The 23,565-nt window shown below is 38.2% G+C and overlaps 1 protein-coding gene across 2 annotated transcripts in view; it reads right to left on the reverse strand.

Moving 5' to 3' along the window:
* Window positions 1-22,663, reverse strand: part of PKIB (protein kinase (cAMP-dependent, catalytic) inhibitor beta) — a 51,611-nt gene extending 28,948 nt beyond the window's left edge. The window contains exons 1-2 of one of the 2 annotated variants that reach the window (XM_012643807.1): window positions 22,594-22,650; window positions 2,568-2,672 (exon numbers count right to left, since the gene is read on the reverse strand). In XM_012643807.1, the coding sequence (XP_012499261.1) occupies window positions 2,568-2,652 (85 nt within the window). In that variant the 5' untranslated portion in view covers window positions 2,653-2,672; window positions 22,594-22,650. Of the gene's footprint in view, window positions 1-2,567; window positions 2,673-22,593 lie in introns of both variants that reach the window. The other variant, XM_012643809.1, reaches the window with a different exon arrangement.
* Between the last annotated feature and the right edge of the window lie 902 nt (window positions 22,664-23,565).

The following is a 23,565-nucleotide window of genomic DNA, read 5'->3' on the forward strand; positions in this document are numbered from 1 at the left end:
GAGGATCGTAGAAGTGAAATAGTTTGGAAACCTACCTAGCAAGTGACAGAAGCAAGACAGCAACCCATTTTATCTGACACTTCATTAATTTCTCCTTCAGTTACACCTCACTAAATATTTGTTAAGCACAGACTCAGTCTTCATTCAACCAGTTATTATTGAGCATCTATTATATCCCCCACTCAGTGTAAGATTCTAGGGAAACAGTAACAAATGAGATTAACATTATGATGGACACAGGGGGACACACAAAGAAGCATAACATGTGGTCCCCGGCGTGAAAGAGTGTGTGAGCTAATTGTACAGATGAAATACTGAATATTAAAGAAAATGCAAAAATAGAAGTAAACATATGCTATATTCTAATAGGTGGTATAAATGAAAATGCTATAGAAATGAAAAAGAGAAATGGTTATTAAATTTTGGGGTGATTAAGGGAAACTTCACAGAAGCTACAGAACATAGATTGAGCCTTAAAATTTGGGAGGGATTCAAACAGGTAGAAAGGAAATGAAAAGATTTCTTACTAAGCCAGATAAATATCTTAAGCTAAATCATGAAGGGGGAAGTGTAAAAAGCAAGATTCAAATAAAAGAAAAGGAAACATCTGGCTCTCATGGAGTGTTATGCTACATGGAGTTGGAAAAATAAATCGAAGCATAGTCATAACTAGAACCCAAGTTGCAAAGAAAATGAATTCCATTAAAAATACATGAATGTATTTCTTCCTGTGAGCACTGGGAACTATGAAAATTTCTAAGTAACAGAAAAGTAAAGATGTGTAAGACGAATTCTCTGAAAATAGAAAGATCAAGGAGAACACTTAGAAGACTATTAGAAGGGGAAGTGTTGTCAGCAAATCTGCCATAATAGGAATAATAAGCTGATTACAAAATTCTGAATGTCTGTATTGGCAGGTGAGTGCTACTTTCAGAATAATACTTATTTTGGGTACCCACTCTGATTTTCCACCTTGATTGGGTCCTATATTTCTTTGTCTGTCTCCAGAACACAGTTCTTTAAAACAGAAGTTCTGAGTTACCACTGAACCCAGGTTGACCTCTGGATGTAGTAATCACCTGCTTCTCCAGATTTGTGATTTCTCATTGATCTAGGATTGTGAAGAATTCTCTTATTTGTTTGCCAATTCAGACATTCTCTTAAAAAGAGTTTTGAAAATATATTATTCTACATTTCAAAGGGCTGTATATTAGGCTTTTTTTTAAGAACATGAAGTCTTCCAGAAAAGTAAGCTCTAGCTTAAGTTTCAATTTCTTCTTATCCAAATAATAGCAATATATCCATTTCATTCAGTCACCAAAGAATAATGCATTATTCTTTAACAGAACTTATTTTAACTCATAGGTCCTCACTTTTCCTTCATGCTAGAAAACAATCTTGTGATTCAAAGGAAAATCATTCACTTTCACATTAAAATTTATTCTCTCTGGAATAAATTTCCAAACAATTCATGATCAGCTACAGGATTCATTCCCCCATATAGTGTAAGATCTAAAATTAAGGCTTAATGTGTATGTGCTGCCATGACATATGATAAAATGAGAAGGACCTTGAGTGGCCTAATCACAAGTTTTCCTCCCCATTTTGCTCCCATAGAAAAGGTACCCTAGTCAAACAAGTCTCTCTATTACAGGGACCAGTCACATTTCCTTATCCCTGAATAGCAGGTTTCAGTTCCCTGTCGGCCCATGGAATTATTCAAACAAGCCAATCATATCCTCTTGTGGAAACCTGGGGGCACCACACCCTCTTGTTACTATTCCCACAGCCCTTGGTTGTTCATGCTATTACGATTACAACCCCCACATAGCCCAAAATGGCCTATGGTGTTCTTCTCCTTGGACTGTGAGTGTATGTGACCAACAAACTGCAATGGATCTCATGTGTCCAGTGTTGGGTGTAGTGTGTCTAGCCATCCCTGAATCCCCAGGGCAGGAATCTTTCCTTCACCAATGGGGTGAATAGGAAGCAATAAAATCCACTCGTGTCATCAACCACATGACATGCCCAAACATTATTGAAGACACCTGGCCAGCTAAAATTAAATGCTCTTGGCTAATTGGTTCTGAGATATGGTGAAGGCTACCTGAGACCAAACCCCTAATTGCTGGGGGCATTGACCTATGACCTGTATTATCTCTGTCAGTCATCGCTATCTCTTTACATTTTATAATGCTCTTGTTCCCAAGAATAAAATTATGAAATATAAACTGCTGTGGTGTGTCATCAGGTTCAGCCTGTGTTTGGCAGCTGGTCTCTAAGGCTCCTGCCTGTAAATGCAGTGAAAAAACAGTGCCTTAACCAGTTAGTACTTCAGTCCTGCTTACTGAAGTTCAGGCTAGAGCTCTCTGGTCACTGTGTCTAGCGTGGTGACTGTCACTGGCTGCTTGAGGCAGCTATATAGAGGTTGCTTGTAATCATGCACCTATGGGATAGGCCTAAGGACAACACTTCGTGAGGTTTGTAGAAAGAAAGGTGACCACCAACCCACAGACAATTAAGTATGGCATCCCAGTTGTCATTGCTGTTCATTCAAGGGTAGTGACCTTGCTGGTTTCCTGTGCTGCTGCTTCCCTTGCTGCTGTCACTTGCACTCTCCTGACCTCCAAGGGCATCGAGATGTACATCCATGATGGCCTGTGGCTCAGGTGCTGATGAAAAAAAAAAGGGTGGGGAGAGGAAGGAGCATTTGGTACTCAACTGATCTCCCAATGGACAATCCAGAGCCAACATACCTGGGTTCAGCACTGCTGCCTACCCACACACTAAAGGGCCAAACTTGCAATCTTGGGCCTGATGGCTCCCATCTGATCCATAGACAAATTACTTCAGTAGATATGGACCTCAGCTTCAGGGAGATTAACTGGCACTCCTCAGAGGTAGAGATAGACATTTACAAGGGGAGCCACCAAGCTCCGAAGTGTTTCCCCATAACCACCTAGAATGTCTGCACCAAAGGTAATTCTCCAGAGACGGAAACTGAAAACTGCAACTTTACTGGCTAGAAACCCAAAATATTCTCAGGGAATTTGTGCAGAGGAAAAAAAAAAGAAAGCCCATATGACAGAAAATGTGGGGCTGTGGCAGAGGATGGTTTTGATCTATCAAGTCTGGGCTATAGGCCTAGAATTCTTCCTCTGCACAACTCTGATGACTATGTCTCTGTTACAACAAATATCCTAAAACTCAGGGTTATAGGGAAACACCTATGGTACCTTTGTGGTACCATATTATCACCATGGCACTGTTAATTCAAACCCAACTTAAGCCCAAGTCTTTAAATCATAAAAATCAACCATTGCTATGAGGGAGACCCCTAACCTTGATGACACTAATTTTAGGCTCACTGGAGGAAGAAACTTGTAATATGATCAGGGTAGAGAGGGCACCCACGACCACTCTACCACCACCAAATATATCCAGTGACCACCACCACCGATAACAAAAATAAACAAAAAAAAAATTAAAAGCTGTTGACTGAAAAGATAAGTGTTCTTAAATTTGGAGAGTAGAGCTTTATTTCTTATATAGGGTTGCAAGCCTGTAGGCTGGGAAGTGTAGCCTCCAGCAGAAACTGAAAGCAGGCACTTCAAAGGAGGAAAGGTGAGACAGAAATGTATGCTGAGCGGGTATACATATTTAACAGGTTACAGGAGGAGCTATGAATATTCACAAAGCAGGGAAGCATGCATGAGTAATAAGCAAACATGTATGTTATATACGTCCCATGTTCACTTTGGGGTGGAGACATGACATTAAATGTATTACAATTAGGCTATATATATCAAAAATTGAAGCAGAGGACACAAGAGCACTCAGTACACAGCCTCTGGAAACCAGCAGAATCAGTTCATGATGGGTGGTCTCTTACCAAGAGAATGTTACTGAAATCAGTCTCTTGTCCAGTAAAAGCTGTGGTTATGGCTTGTGGGAGGGGTAGTGTGGGTCAGTTAGTCAACATCAGGCAGTTGGTGAGCTGTAATTGTTTTAATATTGCTTATCTCAAGGCCAGTGCTTGTTTAGCTGCTAGAGAAAAAGAAAAAACCTTGTGGCAGTTGAATATAGTTTATTCTTTAAGTGTAGGGGTGCATGACTTAACCTTTGCCTGGCATGGCCTTAGGTCTTGTTTATAATTTGGTATCTTATTGCTACAAAGAGTCTGTTCCATCAGTCTTATGATCTCAACTTTAGCAAAGGAAAGGAAAAAAAATCTGGATATAGGGATAGGAAACCAGCAAAAAATAACTTAAACAAAGGTCCAAAAGTTGATCCAACTAAAAATCCAAAATGTATTAGAATTTTTTTTTCTTTTTCTTTTATTTCAGCATATTATGGGGGTACAGATGTTTAGGTTATGTATGTTGCCCTTGGTCCCCCCCCGCAAAGTCCGTGTTTCAACTATGTCCATCCTTCGGGTGGTGCGCATTGCACTCCTTGTGTATACAAATACCCGTCCCCTCCTCCCTCCTCCCCTCTCCCCCCGCAAAATGTATTAGAATTTATACAGCAAAGATAAAAGGGCACTAATTGGCTTTTGTGCCTCTACAGCATAGGTTCCAAATTAACTTTAATATCTGCTGAAATGCACCAATCGGTAAACTTCATGTCTTTAACCCATAGTGTGACTCAAATTACCATTATGCCTAGGGATCCTACTAAAATTAAACATAGTATCACCCATAATCTTAAGGGAGTGACTGAATATAAAATAGAGGACAAAGATATATGCTTCCCCTTAACCATCAGAACTATTGTCTTGTCTAAATTCCCCATAGTCATAGCACTCATTGCACTAAAATACCCCATAGTGGGTATAGACGCTCTGACCCAATGAAAAATAAATGAAAATGAAAGTTAAATTAAGTCTTTGACACTTACAAATTGTCTTGTCAAAATGGGAACTCATGACTCCCCTCCCTCTGTCCCAAGTTAAAATAATTAATATGACTCATTGTAATTTAAAATTGGGCCTTTAAGAATTAAAACTTGTTATATAATAGCTGTTGAGTGAAGGGGTGATTATCCCTACTGCTTCTCCATTTAGTAGCCCAATTGGGACTATACATCCTGTTCTTAAACCTGGAACAAATAAATGGTACCCTACAGTAGCTTGCCGTAACCTTAATGTCATGGTCCCATACCATTAAGGCCCCTATTCCCAACAATCTAATTATTGAAATTGCTAACTCCATCCAATCAGTAACTGAAAATATTTTGCTGTTATAGATTTGGTTAATATGATATGTTCAGTGCCTATTTTAACAGCCTCTTAGTCACAATTTGCTTTTACCTCCAAAGAGACAGTATCCTATGGCTACCCATGGTATACATCAACATCCTTGCCATTAAACATGATCTTTACAGGCAAGATCATAACTACATCCACCTTTATCCAGGAGCAGAGGAACAATATTACATCGATGACATCCTCCTCCAGGGACATTTGTTTGACATATTCATTAAGGGCATGTGAATACAAAGGAGCCCACATAAAGAAAGGATAGATCATTATCTCACACAATAGTACATGGCCTTGTCACCTCTATTAAATTCTTGAAAGTTAGCTGGTAAACCAAAGACTTTACCCTTGATACCATCAAGAAACAGTTATTAATCTTCTCAGTACCCACAAAGTTAATATGAGTACAGTGTCTTTTGATCCCTTTTGGGTTTTGGAGGCAACATATTTGTTTGCAAGTTTTACTTACTCTCACTACTGTTGTTATTTACAAATTGACCCATCTTGAAGGGGAACTCCTCCAACAAAAGGTTATAAAGTCTGTCCAAATTGAAATCAACAGGTACTACAGTTAGTGTCATCAGAGGCTTCAGCAACCTCATCTCATGCCTCCTGAAGTCTCTGGATGACCTATGATGAGCATAAGTTGCCCACGGCCTTCTGATGCAGGAAACTGCCTTTGCTGGACTTGTACTATATGCCAGAGGAGCAATTACTGGCCACATAATGAGCTTTTCTGGAAATAGAGGGTCTCACAGACCTTGAGCCTGTGATTCTCTGTGCCCAGCTACCCAAAATGCCTTCAGTCATTGAAGCAGTGCCCCCATGAGTTTGGCATGGCTCCTGAGACCTCCTTCATGCAGGATGGAGGCAAACCTGGACACATTCCACCTGTAAGAGGGAGCAGCCTCCTCTATCCTCACTGCCTTGCCGGATACCACGGGGCTGGAGGAGGTTATCCATTTCCCAGAGTCCTTGGCTACCTTGGGAGCTCCTTCGGATGAACTGAATGAATAGCAATGAAGTTCACACACGATTGAGCTCAATGGAGAGTTTCTGCTTTTCATCCCTTAACCAGGATGTCCCTGATAAAGAACAGGACCCAAGCGTCTGCATAATTGGCACACTTCAGGCATTGATCTTAGCACTGGATGCCCTGCCAATTGGTCCCACCTGTTCATTTAGAACTTAGAGTAACAAACTCTGTGAATCTCTTGGTTCATAGATACTCAGAATATAAATCAACTTAACAGATTTCTCTGCTTATACTAAGGCCACAATCCAAGGCCTCAGAAGGATATTCATTATCCCTTTTGAAATTCTAGACACTAATGATAGTTGCCAAGGCACACATTTCACCTCTTAGAACACACAATGCTGAGATATTGAAGAAGGCCTTCAACGGAAATTCAGCCTCCCCTATAGGCTTCAGGTAGCCAGCCCCAGGCAGCCAGTTTGAAAGCCTAATAGGCTTTTCAAAGAACTCCAATTAAACTCACAAAGTGGCAAATATCCCCCTTCCCAGGGTGTCACTATTGACACAGACATTGATTAGTCTAAATTCACACCCCTTGGGGAAACCCACTCTCTACATCAATGTCACACAGGTCTCTCAATTGTCTTTGTTGGCCATGCATGGGGACACTCCTGAAATTCATGTTTTTGATGACCACCTCAAAATGTAGCCCTTTTCCTCCTGGTCAGGTGCCTACTTTGCTTCCTAGGAAAGCCCTTCTAATACTTAAAAGTGTCAGTTATCATCAAGATTTAAACTGATATCAAATCATCAAGGGGTCAATTGTGGCATAAGGCCAAAAATGAAGGCTTGACATCTGATAACACAGGTCTCAAATGGCCGAACCGTAAGTTCCCCTCCTTATTCTGCTTCTACAGATAAGGTCTCCTAGCCAAAAAACCCTCCTCTGGAAGGGACCAGGCCCAGTTTCTGCTCGTCCTTGGATAGCAGATTTTAGTGCTCTTCCTGCTTGCAGAATTATTCGAACTAGCCAATCATATCCTTCCACAGGAACCATAGGCACCTCACCCTGTTAATACTACGAAGGCTGCCTCCCACCACACTGTTGTTCACTCTGTTCCCAAGTGCAACTCCTGTGTAGCCCTGCAGGGTGTGCAGGGTTCTCTTCTCCCAGGCTGTCAGTATAAATGACTACTAAACTGCTGTCAGTCTCATCTCTTCAGTGTCAGGTATTGTTTAGCCCTCCCTCACCAACAGGGTGAATAGGAGATGATTAAAACACCCTACCACCAATACCACTTTTCCTTTCTCTCTTGAAAGGGAGTCTAAAGTATAGGGAGAATGAAACACCAAGTTCACATATGTCCTATGTCCATCCTAACCCTCACTGAGCTGCAACTTGTCCTGTTTCATCAGTGTGCACTGGGATCCGCTGCGACCGTCTCAGGTAGAACCATAACCTCAGGCAGAGAGATGTGCAACTGCATCTTCTTTGTTCCTTCCCTGGATATTTAAGGTCCATGGTCTATTTCAACCATTCTTTGCCTTTTTTGAAGTCCATGAAATCATTTCAAAATACCGTATCCCTCTGAGGGCCTGGGACCTCCATGAGGTGCGCTGAGGCCCACCTGCCTAGGCACTTCTCTTCACCATTGTTTCTCTACTTTTTTAGGGCCATACTATATATGAAGCTTCTTTAAGATGCCAAAAATTTCCCTGGGAATTGAGGCATAGTCCTCTCTACGCTTGGATTTGCATTATAATTTCTATTTTTCAACCTTCTTTCTGCTCAATCCAGTGAGTTGGAGGCCTGGGCACATTCACAGAGACAGGAATAATGACTAGGGTTTCATTACATCTTGAATTCTTCTGCCACCATCTAGTCTATGATTCAATTCCATTCCCAGACACATAAAGACAAACTTTTATGTCATCATATACTCTTTCCCACTCCAAGGCTGGTTCTCAGTTCTCCAGTCTCAGCTCAAAAAGACTTTTCTTTCAAAACATCAGGCTGTTGTCAGAAATAACTTTGACTTTCAAGACTATGGCTCATTATTTGCATTTTAAAAAAACATTAGAAATGTAAGTGATCTTTTGTTCTAGATTATATGTATAATTCCTCAGTGAACAGTGTCTATTGAGGAACACTGAAGGAAGTGTAAAGGAGTAAAGAAATCTGAGTTGACAGCTAAACATTTTATCAGCCATACACATGTACAACAGCTATTCTTAATTGGGCCCTTAGAAAGGCAGTTGCTTTGTATGTATCATACATTATACATTGCTTTACATACATTATTTTATTTAATCCTTACCACAAATGACAGAGAGGGAGAGAGAGATCCCCATAATTCAAATGAGACACCTGAAATTGAATCTTTCAGATATTAAGAAACTTGCCCTAAGTTATGATTTTAAGCCCTGTTGTGATTCCGAAACATGGGCTTTTACTTATTTTATTATATTGCCTCTTTTCTAGAATCCTAGACTCTTATCAATTTAAAAGAGATTAGAATAAAATAGAAATGCCTCAAGTTATAAAGCTATAAAGAAGTTGCCTAAAACTCACCTAGTATGGCCAACTACCACATGCAAGAAACACTTCAACAAGAATATTCTCCTTCTTTGAACTACATATTCACCATAGCATTTCAACACACCCAAAATATTGTCTAAGCAATTCATCTGATGTGAAGACTTCAATTCAGTTTAGAGTCTTAAAAATGAAGGTCATATGATTGAAATAATATGCATAATTTTCAATAAAATTTACTTTCGATTCTCCATAACTCTCACTAAGTTATATATATACATACAGTATAATTACATATTATTATATATGTGTGTGTGTGTATATATAACCTGTGAACACACACATTCAGATGCCTTAAAATTCTTTCCCAGATTGAAATGGAAGCACTCTTATTGCTGGTGGCATAATCTTTTTTAGCAGTGTTAGTTTTACCTTCCAACCTGTCTTCCATGTCACAATTGGAAAAATTCATTAATAATAGTCAGAGATCAACATGAACTTTTGTTTAATGATCCTAATATTTTTGGTTTAATTTTAGACTTTTTTGGGATGCACTTTATCTTTATAGTTGTTTGTGAAAATATGAGAATAAGGTTGCATTTTATGGAAAGACATTTTCTGGTCACATAGGAGAGAAGGTCCCAAAGAATTCAGCAAGGGAAACCCACTACTGTATTAGATATCCTGGGGTAATTGGAAGTTAGTTGATTGCTCTCTGTCTGCCAGTCTTTAGTCATTTTTATACAGTAAGACAAATCAATATGCATCTTACATGAAATTCAGGACTTTCCCCTTGAAATCTATAGTTAAGATTTGATGACCTTCTCTGAGCCACTATGTCCACCTTGACCTGAATATCCTTTCAGCTCAGAAGCTGCTAAAGTTAGGCACTTTGCTACATCCATCTGTTCTAACAGTGACCTCTTTTGAAATTTTTTTTTATGAGCTTTGGATATTTTCTTTTTATCACTTTGCCAACATAATCATGTTACATCCTGACACCAGGCAGTGTAAATTAATTCCTCGTCTTTCTTATGTGCCACTCCACAAAGAACCATATTTTTCACTTTAACACAGATTAAATTTTGTGAAGGTGAAGACAACAAGATGAGGTCTCTGGGAAAATTTCATCTCACCTGTACCAGCCTGGAGACTGACGGAGTAAATTCAAAGCAAATTAGCTCTCCCTAAGATTTTCTTATAAATCTTAATGGGTGAGACAAGGAGAAATACAAAAGGAGAAGGAGAGCAAGGTTGGATAAAAAGCCTATTTACTGAAAATTAATCTTATACAGCCAATTGAACAAGACAGCGTTTCCTTGTGAATAGGATTTTACTGTTCATAAGACTCAGCTGGGAAGTCTGTTAACAATACATATTCCTGGTGCTTCCCTAGAGCTTTTGATTCAGTAAATCTGACACCACATGCTTTACAAACACCATGGATGACTGTGCTCACACAAGTTTGAGAATAATTGCAGTAAAGGTTAAGTCACATTTTTCTCTACCTTTCTTCAATATTACACTGGGGAGAAAATAAAACCCATAAATTCATAGATTATATTGCTTCAGGATCTAACCGAACGTATCACCCAAATGAATGGACTATTTACTGGAGGCTTTAGCAAAGTGTAGCAATGCATACACACAGCCTTGGAGACCTACTCATCCAATTTGAGACCTTATTAAAAAATTCCTTTTAGTAAATTAAAAATTAATTTAAATCACAAATTAACTTTCTCAATACCTGCTCTGTCAGGATACATGCTCATGGCCTTGGCTAGATCAGTTATCCCCCAGACCCTTCCACGTCTCACTCTGATAACCAACCCTGAAGTTCATCACTAAATAAGTTTAATATGACGTTCATTAAACATTCTATGTGGATAATTTGTTTCCAGATGATCATAACAAAGGTATGGACAAATAGATTCTAAGTGTGAACAGTGGATTGTAGGTGTTCAGTGAGTGCTTCCCCAAAGACCGTCACATCTACCTGACACTCTGCAATCCACATCATCTAAAGATCCTTCTTGTGGGGATAAGAAGTTTATGTTATCAAGCTTGATAAAAGAGTTCTGTTGACATTTTAAGCATTGTCACATTTATACCCTAGGCCAGGGGTGGGGAACCTTTCCATGTTGGAAGCCTGCATTAAATTAGCTATAATCAAATAAGGTCTCATTCAAGAAACTTCATTAGATATCCTTAAAAATGTACATTATTTTGTAAAAGTCTAACTACTATGTACTTAATAATTTCAAAAAATGGAAATTATTTGTTAATTTTAAAGTTAACCAACCTTTTAACGATTTTGTTTTGTTGGAAAGCATTTGAATATTTGGTTGCAGCATAGAGGTCCACAGTTTCAGTTGATCCTCTAGATGGGTCAGTTATTTGTGACCTAAAGGGTGTTCTTGATTTGGGTTAGGCCAGAGAATGTAGTTTCATAGCAATAAGTCATTGAAAAGCAAGAAAACATTTTGGGGGCAGGTTGCCAAATGTGTGGGTATTCTACTGCATTTTTCCATATTTCAATTGGATCTTTCTTAGCATGAATGACTTTAAAATGTCATCTACTGAGATAGAGCTCAATCAATTCCATCTGTAGTTCTTTAGGTGACTTGGTAATATCAACTAAATGAGGCTGAAATGCTAATTTGAATGTGATGTCATGATTCTCAAAGTCAGTGAAACTTTCATTGTATTCTCCAATTAATAGGTCTATAACAGCTGCCTATTCTCCAAATGATTCATATGTATCATCCTGCTCATCAGGGACCTTTGCTAACTAGGGAAAATGTTCATATGAAATTTCCTTTTGAAGAAGTGTTTTGAAAAAAGATAGCTTTTTCTGAAATACTTGGATTTTTTGCCACATATCATATAGACCTGGTTTTACCTTGAAAAGAATAATAAACCATTTTGATTTGACATGATATCACACAGAAATGCCACATTCCTACAGAAATAATCTTTCATAATTTACATTGCTGCTTCTTTTCTTCATAAAATTTAACTATCTGTTCTCACAGAGATAAACTTTTGGCTAATACCTGTCCCTGCAATAGCCAACTCACTTTAGAATGATATGGTAAATCCACACTAAATAACACATCCTTCAACATTAGCATGTTACAAAACTGACAATGCTCTGTTGCATTTGCAGGAATATAGTTAATGATACTTATAACTTGTTGCAAAGTGTCACTTAAAATAGTAGCTTTAGCACAGAGATTTTCCCGATGCAAGATATAATGGAAAGAAATGAGAGCATCTGGGTCTGTTAATACATTTTTTTATCTGTGCAATAAACCCTTCATGTTTTCTGTTAATACATTTTTTTATCTGTGCAATAAACCCTTCATGTTTTCCTGTCATGGAAGGTGTACCATCTGTACATATACTCACTCAATTTACCAAATTCAGTTCAACTTCATGACATTTATCTTGAAAGTTGTTGAAGATAACTATTGCCCATGTTCTGTTTGCAAGAGTGTCCAAAATGAGTTACTCTTTGTAGAAAAGAAAATCAGTTATGACCCAAATGAAGTACAAAACCTGCGGGAGTCGGTACTATCAGTTGATTCATCCAAAATGTTTGAATAATATATATTTTCCTTTTGAAGTATTGCATGCCTATTAAGTTGAAGGCTAATTAATTCATGCTGCTGATTAATTATAGTTCTCCTTGAAAGAGGCAGTTATTTATACTTTGAAACGTTATCAGAGCCTGAGCATCCTACAGCTTTGACAATGCATTCTTTCCAATTTCTACATTACTGAATTCTTCCCTTTTCTCTCCACTATATAAGCTACTTCATAAGTTGCTTCAGTGGCATTATTCCAGGTCTTTGCTTTTGCTTTAAATCTTTTAATTTCTGCAATACAACTTTTCACCCCTTTCCCTTTAATTTAAAATATTTGTGGTCCTTCTAAGTGTTATAATGCAGATGAGTATTGAATTTCTTTAATGATGATATTGCAGTATCACAAAGCAAGAAAATCATCTTATGTTCTTTAGCAGAAACAAGATAATACCATAATTCCCAATCCTCATTAAAAAATCTGTTTTCTTCCTTCAGTGTTCTCTTGGTCTTCTTTGACATCATGTGCTATTAAGCAGACACAGTTAAAAAATACTGTCAAGTTGTGCAATTTTCACAAATTCCACTGCAAACAGAAATGCAGTGCACCATTGTCAAAAGTTGATAACAGACTGGCATAGTCAACCCCATAAACTCTCACCAACCAGCCTCATGTGGTAGTGGTGCCGGTCAGGTGGGAGAAGTTAGAACTAAATCATGAGCATAGCAGCTGTCAATTTAGCACTTATGGTTCACTAATGTTCTAACTGTGCCAATCAATCTGGGAGGATTATTTTGTTGAAACTTATTTTATTCTTTGGTATCTTAAATATGTTCATTTTAAAAGTAAAATAAAGATATAAAAGATGAACAAAAATGTATTAATAAAAATAAGAGGATTTGTTCTGTAAAATTCGAATTCAGTCAAAAGGATGCATTTCAGGACCCAGAAGGCCACATGTGGCCTTAAGAGGGCAGGTTCCCCACCCCTGCCCTAGGCAGCATGTCTAAACCAGAAAGGCCTTTCAAGTCATCCTGCCACTTTCTTTATTTCACATCAGATTTTCCATTCTTATCCTTTGACATTTTATTAAGGACGCTGAAGAATTCTAGTATGGAAAATGCCCCCAAATCGATCATAATTAAAATAACTGAAGAAAATACTAAAAAGTTGACCCAGTTTTTAATAATCTGAAAAACAAGTGTAATTACAGATAATTCTTAAATATCCTCACTAGCAGTGGGAAGTGGGGAGGAAAGGAAGCATGGACACACTGAAAATAGCAGAAAGAATTGCTCACCGATGCTTGTGTGCCCTGAAAGGTTAGTCAGAACATGCTGGATGCTATCAACTAAGATTTCTCTGGGTCTTTCAATGACATGTACAAAATGGACTAAGAAAATGGCAACATTGAAGAACATCACATTTAATTCAACTAATATTTAGGGGGCATCGCTTGTAGATGTTCACTTTCTAAATAAAAAAGAAATTATCGGAAGCAATCTTTAGAAATGTGGCCAAAATAAAACAGCTGTTTGTAATAGGATAATTACTGAGAATAAATATTTGAAGGCAGTGAAGTAAGGGAGGCCCATGTGATCATTTTAGAACACATGTTAGAGCACAATTTCATGACAATACATCCAACTTCTGGTCAATTGTGATTATTACCTTTTATCAGACTCTCTCAGACCAGCTGCTTTGCATCCTTCATCGTTTTGCTTCGTCAATCTTCTCTTCCTCCCTCCCTAGCCCCTGCCCCTGACATAGATCCTCCAATATCTTCTCCTATTCAACCTATCCAAACCAGCTCTTGATCAGATGCAGTGGCCCACGCCTGTAATCCTAGCACTCTGGGAGGCTGAGGCAAGAGGATCACTTGAGCTCGGGAGTTTGAGATCAGCCTGAGCAAGAGTGAGACCTCATCTCTGCTAAAAATAGTAAAAATTAGCCAGGTGTGGTGCCCCACGCCTGTAGTCCCAGCTACTCAGGAGGCTGAGGCAAGAGGATCACCAGAGCCCAGGAGTTTGAGGTTGCCGTGAGCTAGGCTGATGCCATGGCACTCTAGCCCAGGCAACAGAGTGAGACTCTGTCTCAAAAAACAAACAAACAAACAAAAAAAACCAGCTCTTGCAAAATATTTAATTAATTCATTCACAGGGCTATGCTCTATGTGGTTCCCTATAAGGGAAACCCCTGGCAAAGTCTTAGATCAAAGAACCAAATCATCAATGGCGGCATTTCCACAAATTAACTAATGGAAAAGGAGTGCTATTTTGGGAAAGAGGGAAAAAAGACCTTCCTGAATTATCAACACTTTATCTTCAGCCTATTTTTAAGGCCAGTGAAGGTAGAAGAGTCAAATTTATGTTTCCATCACCATCAATTGCATAATATTGGGCAGATTCCTTAACCTCTTTGAGCCTCAGTTTCCCTATTCCCTGTCACATAATGTTCCCTCAATAACTAAACTATTTCCTTATTGTCATTTGCATTGTAGGAAGGAGAACCTAGATATTTTAGTTTTATTTCTAGTAATTAAATAGCTACTGCCTGTCATCTCACCGACACCTCTTACATACAAACCTGCTTAAATCAAACCCATCTAAACTTCCTAACCATTCATCAAAAATAGCAGGGAACTAAAGAGGAAAGTAGTGATTAAAACATATTCTATTCACTTTTAAGCATTTAAAAGCCAACTTGTTTCACTTTTAAGACTTACGGACTAGGTATATTCATCAATAACCTCAAAAGTTGGAATTTTCCAAGCTACATGGGTAAGATTTCTGAAAATATGTTTTACTTGCCGTAAAAAGTAAGAGCTTAGAGACAAATCTAAGCAGTATGTATATGATAACTCTTGCTTCATTTGAATAAGGAGTGTTCTGATCCAAGTTACTCTTGCGTCAGCAGGCGATCGTCCCCAGGTCTTTCAATCTCAGAGGCACTGACTCTTTTAAGTTCCAAGCTACATACTCCGCCTAGAGGACTGAGGTTTCAGAAATCTTTGCAGCCTTGTGTTCTGGGGTGGGCTGGACTCTAACAATAATCATACATCACAGAGCACAGAGAGAAGAAAGTTCTAACATTTTCAGAAGCCCCTATTGCAGATGTGGAAATAATAAAAAAATACAAATATTCATGGGTTTTTGTTTTGTTTTTTACATACTTGCATGTAAATGCAAATCCTCCTTCCCTAGAAAATCCTCTGTGGAGCATGGAGAGAAAGCAGTAGTGCTTGCCTTCCGTAAACTTGAATGGTCTTTGTAATTTAAAGTATCATTAATTGCCAAGTTCAAAATTCAAAACCTATTTCCCAGTAAATTCTAAATCAGAAGGCTTTATGTATAACATGAAACATCACGTTTCTTTGATGTACTTTTAATCTAAAATAAACTAGCCCAGTCACAGCAGAAATTTTCATTGAGTATTTTTTTTTTCTATAGGCATGTGTTCAACTGAGGCCAAGTAGAATGGGCATTTTGCTGCCATTTTTATGCATGATGTAAACTCATTTGAACCTAAGATGCTTGTCTTTCTTTTAAGTCTTTCTAAAATTTGCCCCCAGAATTATCTAGGAAACATGGTCTTATCTCTATTTTTAAAATATGCAGTAGTAATTATAGTCTTTCTAAAACTACAACTTTTTGGTATTACCTGCACTTTGGCACAATCTCCCTCTTTAATTTAGTTCAGTGGTGACTCCCATTTCTTAAATTAAGGATAATAACAGAAACATATGATCCAGCTCCTGATTCTATTACTATCTATGACTGGGGGAAAGTGACCAACTTTTCATGACATATTTTCAATGACCTGTGAATTTCAACAGCTGGAAGAAAATTGTGTTTTCTACATTTAAAATATTTATAAAAATGTTTAAACAGACTAATTTTTAACTTGTAGATATTTGAGAATTTTGGAGCTAGAAAGAACTTTAGTCATCAGTTCATTAATAAACAAACAAGAAACAAAAACAAAAAAACCAACTCTGATGTCAAAGATGAGGAAAAGAGACCAGATTGCCGGTATAATTAATCATCTGGTTAGTTTCAAAATCCAGTCTAAACATCATGTCACTGGACATCTGGGCCAGATTTATCTCATAACAGTGGTTTCTAATTTTTTTAAGAATAAAGACACTTTTTAATATCAGATCACTTGCGGACATGGTGGGTATAATCTTTAAACATTTCTTTAATTACCCCCTTCTTCCATTTAGTATTATAGAATGTTCAAGCTACAAAAAATTTCTTTAGTGTTTACATAATCTATTGGTCTCAGTTGACTTTTAGATATTGAAAGGCTAGATAACTATGATTGTCTATATTCAGTAGACAATGCCGGGGGACCTCAACAATGTATCTGGAGAACAGAATGAAGAAATTTCTCATGCTAGACTCCATCCCACAGTCCAATCAGTTGTTCGGTCCAAGTTCTGGGAGCCAGTTTTAAACACTTAGAGCCCACCACCACTTGAAGGCTGTGGACACATTAGTGGTATCCTTCCCTTGACCATACCTAAGCCTCATTTATTACGCTGTGTGTGAGTCACATGGTAGGAAAACATTCTTGAGGGAAAAAATAAATTCACTCCTGAAAATTCTAAATCATTTTCTGTGGGGCTGGGATGGAAAAGCCTGACTTAATTAGCAAGTGCAATAAAGACATGACATTAAAAAACAAATTATGACGTATTTCCATCCTTCATTGGTACACTGAATGGTGATATATTGGTTTTTTATAGTTGCCATTTCCAAGTTTTAATTGCTTTGGTTTAATTGGCTTAATCTAAAAAATGTCAATTAGGTAATTACCCCTATGCTGTTCGAATTAGCTTCATTTATCGAGCAAAAGAAAATTGACTTCAGAAAGGGAAAAGCAATTACAATATAATACCAGGGGAAATATTATATCATTTGAGTATTAAAAACAATATTGTATATGACTGAAACTCAGTTTACTTTACAAGTAAAAGAAATGTTCTTTTTAAAAAAATTTCTAAACAATAATTTACCAAGCAAATTATCAAATGTAAATTAGCTAATCCAAAGTCATTTTCATACATTTATGAATTTATTAATTAACTCAGAAAATAAATACGGTGTGCCAATTATATGAGTACCCTAACAGCTTTATAATTGTTTTTATGGAATCTAATGGGCGAGAAAAACATTATTAAAAAAATCAAGACAAATCTTTATATGATTACAAACTGTGGTAAGTCTTAGATGAAAAATTATAAGGTGTTATGTGAATGTATCAGGATCTCGCTCATTGTCAGTAGGAGCTGAGGTATGAAGGAAGAAAAGTAGAGAGCTGGTATGGAGGTAGAAAAAGAGTATTTCATGCAGAAGAGCTCAACAGATTCCAGGAGTTAAAGGAAGAACAGTGTGACCACAGCACAGGGTGAGAACCACTCATGATAAAGTGGGTGGGTTAGTAAGGGCCGCATCATTCAAACATGTTAAGAATTTGGTCTGTTCTAATAGTCACAGGAAGTCATTGAAGGATTTTAAGCAATAGAATGACAATCAGAATCAAATTTTAAAAAGGTCACTTTGTCTGTAGCAAATGGAATAGATTGAAAAAGAGGAAAAGTTGATTCAAGTGATGAGTTTGGAGACAGTTGCAGCATTCCAAGTGAGACATGGTGGCAACTTAGAAGGTAGAGTTTATGTGTTCTATTTAACAGTCCGTAAAGTCTCAAATTATTTGTGTTCTACAATTGACCTACTTTCACAGAATTATATGTGTCAGAGCTAAAAGGAAAGCAGAGTGATATAATAGAAGGTACAGGTGCTTTGGGATGCAATACACCTGGTTTAGAGCTCTGGTCTGAACTTTAGGATCCACTGTTTCTTAACTAAGGGCCCGTATGCAAGGCACTTAGCTCTCTGAGCCTTGGCTTCCACATCTTTGGAGTTCACATAATGATACCTCCCACAGTTGAGAAGATCAAGTGTGACAATGTGTGTGATAGTCTCATCATCTGGAGTGCCATTCAATACTGAAGAGTGCCATTTAATACCGAAGAGCCCCACGACAGGTCAGCCGGTCTTGTCTCCTTGGCTTAGAGATCTTCATCTTCCTTTTGAAGCTTGTTACTCCTCCTGAATTTTCTTTCTCAGTGAATAGCACTGTAATAATCCACCCAGCTGCATAGGTCAGAAACCCATCCTTCTCCCTCACTCTCCATGACCAACAAGTCACATAAACTCTGGTCTCTAAATAGATTTTCAATCTATTGGAGAGGATGCCCCACCCCCCATTCTCTTTCACTACCCAGGTTAAGATCACCAGACTCTTCGGCTTAAATTATCCTCCTCACCAACTGTACTGCCTCAGTTTTGTTGCCCTGTCATCCATTCTTGACACTAGTCAAACAAATTTCACCATCTCAGCTCTTCTGTCACCCCCCTTACTCCAGGAAAAACTCACCTAACTTCTTAACATGACTTACAACAGCCTTCATAACCTACACTCTGCTTCCTTCCCACACTCATCTCTTGCTTCTCCTCCCCTCCCCTCTGGTCCAGCAGTTGAAAGAAACTGCTCTCCATTCAAGACATGTAAAGCCCAGACATGCTCCCTTTCACCTCCACGGGATGTATGCAGCTCCTCCTGGCTGGAGTCCTCTCCTTCCGGCCACTCGAAGTCAAGGTCTTGGCTCAGATAGCATTTTGTCTGGGATGCACTGTTCCTCCATTTGACAGTTTCCCAAGGATGTATAGGACTGTCTATAACATGGATTTCATTATTTGAATGAATTGAAGGAGTGAGTCAAATGACGCCTCGAGATCTGACTGGAGTACCTAGGGTCACACAGGTTGGAGGTGTTGATGTGAGGAGAAGACTCAGGCCTTCCTGCCATGTGTTGCTGTGCCCCTCTCCCCTCTGTGATGCTGATACCTGCCTTATTAATTTCCACTGGATTTGTTCTCTTCATTAAGCCTTGGGAACATTCTTTTCACATGGTTTCAAAGTGTTACACATTTATACTGTGGTTTATGGTTTTTTACACCTAAAACAGACCAGTTTCATCTCCTCTCGAAAGGCTTCTTTGACTCCCCTGGAAAGTGGAAGCTGTGGTCCTGTGCTTGTGGCACTCAGAAATGTTCCCATAACACTTTTATACCAGTCTCCTTCCTCATGATGTTGTGAATTCTTCTGAAACTAGGACCATACTGAATCCCCTTTTCATCTCTAGTACCTAGGACTGTCCTTGGGACAGGGTAGTACTTAATATTTCTTGGACTTAATGGCATTCCAGAGCTGAAAAGTGTCCAAATAAGGGCAATTAAAGAAATGCCAAGAAAAAAAGGATGCGAGCATAAGAAGACTGACTAAAATGATGATGGCTCTGCCACTTTGAGACAGGGAGTTTAAGGAAAGGCCTGGCTCTGGCCAACGTAAAGAATCCAGAAGGCAATGGAGAAGATGGTGCCACTGCGGGAACAGGCGTCCTCTCCAGGTGAGTACTGGCAGTCCCCAGTGACCTTTCTGCCTCCTGCTATTCAAGACTGAAACTGGAGTAAGGGAGGAAGACACTCTTACTTTCAGATGCCCGGACAGTTAGGTCAGAAAGCTGACTCAAAGAACACTTTCTGTGCCTGCTTGGGAAGCCCAAAATCGGTGCTAGAGAAGCTGGTTTCACTGGTGTTACAGGTTCCTGAAATGGCAGTCAGTCAATTGTGATGGAAATGGCACTGAGTTTGGGGCAGAACCCAATTGCTAGCCCTGGTCTTGTCCTGGGGCCTTAAGCAAATCTCTGAGCCTACTTTCTTCCTCTGTGAAATAAAAGGTTTAGACTAGATGGTCTGGGTCAGTTCATTCTGGTTCAGGAAATCTGCAATTTATGGGCTCGATACATGGATTTACTTAAAGGTGCCACATAAGCAAGGGTGAGAAGACTGTCAGTCTCATTACTGCATACAGTGCAGACATCCAAATTCACCCCTTTTACTCCTGTAGCTTGAACTGGACTAGCTGAAGCACACATTCATAATTGGCCTCTCATCCACATATGGTAAGCACAGCCAAAAGCTTCATCAATAAAAAGCTAGAGACACAGTGAGGCTGTAAAGCAGTAGCTTGCAGATGTCAAAATCAGTGAGGCAATTTTTTGAAAACAAAAGTTCCAAAGCTTTGCTCCAGATCTGCTGCCAAATCATAATCTCCAAGGTAGGGCCCTAGGAATATATATATATATGTTTTTACAAAGTTCCCCTTTGATTTTGATAATCTACTAATTTTTTAAAGGAAAATTCGTGTTTCTCAAAGGGTAGCCTGTGAATTACTTTCATGTGAGTTATCTAAGATGCTTGTTAAAACTAGCTGGGAGTGTGGCCAAAAATCTACAGGTTAACCATTCTTTCATTGATATTATAAATGCCAACTTCATCCATAAAATAGATTATATATGTTGACAAATGAAATCTTTACATGGATAAAAAACCTCAAGGTTTACAAAACAATATAGTAAGGATAAGAACTCGTAACTGCAGTATAGGATTATTTCATTACCATTGCTTATATTGTGTCATCATTTCCTTTAATCCCCATAACAAGTCTGTGATATAAGCGTTGTTATCCTTGTTTTACTGACAAACTGAAGAATTAGATAGTTCAGGTGACTTGCCTCAAATCACAAGATTAACAAATGTATGCTTTGGAACTGAAAACTAATGCCACATAGCTAGTAAACAGCCTATATTGCTAGAGAATGTGTAATTGAGCTTTTAGTACACCTTTTAATTAAACAATTTGCTGAGATTTTATCTGATGAAGCAAGTTAGAAATATGTCTCAGTTCCTGTTGGTTGGTTTTATTAGCTACTATATAAATGTTAATGTCATTATAATAACCATAGTTTAACCAAGATAAAATGACTATTAGCTACTGAGCAGCAATGTTTCAGGGATTTCCTGGAATCATAAAATGATCTAAGGTAGTCATCATTTCTAGTCAACAACCTTTAAACAAATATTTACCATTGAGAAGCCAGAATTATGCTGTCCCAGGTCTTACGCAGCTCATGAGAAGCACACTCAGATCCAGACATTAGTTACATGACTGCTTCACTGATCTGTCTTTACACCATGGGCCCTCGACTCTGTGTTATTAAATTCAACATGTTGATTATTTGCTTTAGTGCTATAATAGAACTTCATTAGACTTGAAGTTTTCTTTCAGGGAAGAATAAAATAGAAAATGCTATCACTACAGATACATTTTTAGGGCAAAGTTGTTTTTGGTTTTTTTTTTGCCTGTCACTGATTTCTCTAAATTCATCTAATAAAACATCTGTTTGTGAAAACGTATGCTTGTCTTGAATTCTTGGTAAATTGAAATAGGAAAGGTCTCTCAGATTCCCCATTACTGAGTAGACCTGTTTTGGGTATAGCACAATAGTAAGCATTTCATAAAGAACTGAATGGACCTTGGCTATTTTGAGACCTAGATTTGACTTTTAAAAAACTTCACTGAAAGTGTTCATGGAAAAGTCATATAACTTTTAACAGAATACAAATTATTTCCTCTCCTGTGTTCATGGTCTACTATTTTCCCCCTCCTTCTCATTGATGTTATAAACTTTCTAAAATATGTGGACACACTGATATTTTCAAAAAGGGGAAAAAGATAATGAAAATGGCATCAAGGCTGGGTGCAGTGGCTCACACCTATAATCCCAGCACTCTGGGAGGCCGAGGCAGGAGGATTGCTTGAGCTCAGAAGTTCGAGACCAGCCTGAGCAAGAGCGAGATCCCCATCTCTACTAAAAATAGAAAAAATTAGCTGGGCATTGTGGTATACACCTGTAGTTCCAGCTACTCAGGAGGCTGAGGCAGGAGGATTGCTTGAGCCCAGGAGTTTGAGGTTGCTGTGAGCTAGGCTGACGTCACGGCACTCTACTCAGGTTAACAGAGTGAGACTCTGTCACAAAAAAGAAAGAAAAAAAATGACATCAAGAAAAAGAAATTGCCAAAGAATAAACCAAATATTCTCTAGCTATAGATAGACTTGATGAAGGTTTTTGTTTGAGGTTTTGGTTTCTTTGTTTTGTTGTTTGAGGAGTTGCAGATTTTTGTGTGTGTTTTACTCTCATACAAATTCTGCACGCCACCTCAGACTGTGTAGCTATATCCTGTCAAGTGTTTTACAGTAGGAACCATTTCTTCCACAAAATCAATATCTAATTTCCTAAATAAAGAAGAAAAGGATACTTACAAATTTCTGATTAAAATACGCTGTTATTTCTGACACAGGTTCAGGAAGAAACTCTGAAAAACTTTCTTTCCTGCAAATTAAAAAAAAAAAGACAAACTATGAAGAACCAGCAAAGGAGACAATTCAGTTAATTAACCAAATTTTAATCATTTTGGCTTTAAAAAAAACTAAATTAAAACTAATAAACACCATGACTTGCTGGACTTTCTTAGGAAAAGTAGAACCTCTAATTCAACAACAATAAAAAATCTATTAAAAGTTAAAAGGGCTTCATTTCAAATAACAGGTGTCAGTACCTGTGATTATCAGCTACAAAATCCTGTAGATAATTGCCGCATTGGTGCTATTAGAGATCAATATCAAGTTGAGAAAATCGTCATGTAAAAACAACCAATCATTACGGCAAGCATTTGTAGCCACAGACAAATAACAGTAAGAAAATACTTGGCATGATTACACCTTTGGGACATTGCAGAAACACATGACACTTTCAGAACATTACTGCAGAGAATATTTTGCACCTTTCATAAGTGTTCTGAGGCATTGTACCAATATTCCCAGTACCCACATGAAGACTATATGGAAGGAATCTGACCATCTTGCTTCCTAGAATTCAAAATAAACTATGTACATATAATTCCTGTTCACAGAGTAGACTCTGTATTTCAGGGCTTATCACCTGACACAAGAAAGGAGAAAAATAATGGAAGTATAAACTATTAGAATTCTCATTATCCACTCATAGCAATAAGGCACTTTGCAAATTCCCTCTACCACACTCGCACTGCCCTAGTCAGTCTGCCCTTCCTGGACTATGGCAACAACAACCGACATGATTTTCTTGTATGCATTCTTACTTCCTGCAAATCCATTCTTTACACAGATGTCATGTGGAATTATTCCAGAGAAAATCTGCTCATGATTATTCTATGATTAATCCTTCTCAGCTTTCCCATCACCTACAGGATCAAG

This window comes from Propithecus coquereli, unplaced genomic scaffold (assembly GCF_000956105.1).
Source record: "Propithecus coquereli isolate 6110/MARCELLA unplaced genomic scaffold, Pcoq_1.0 Scaffold200, whole genome shotgun sequence".
Lineage (NCBI taxonomy): Eukaryota > Metazoa > Chordata > Mammalia > Primates > Indriidae > Propithecus > Propithecus coquereli.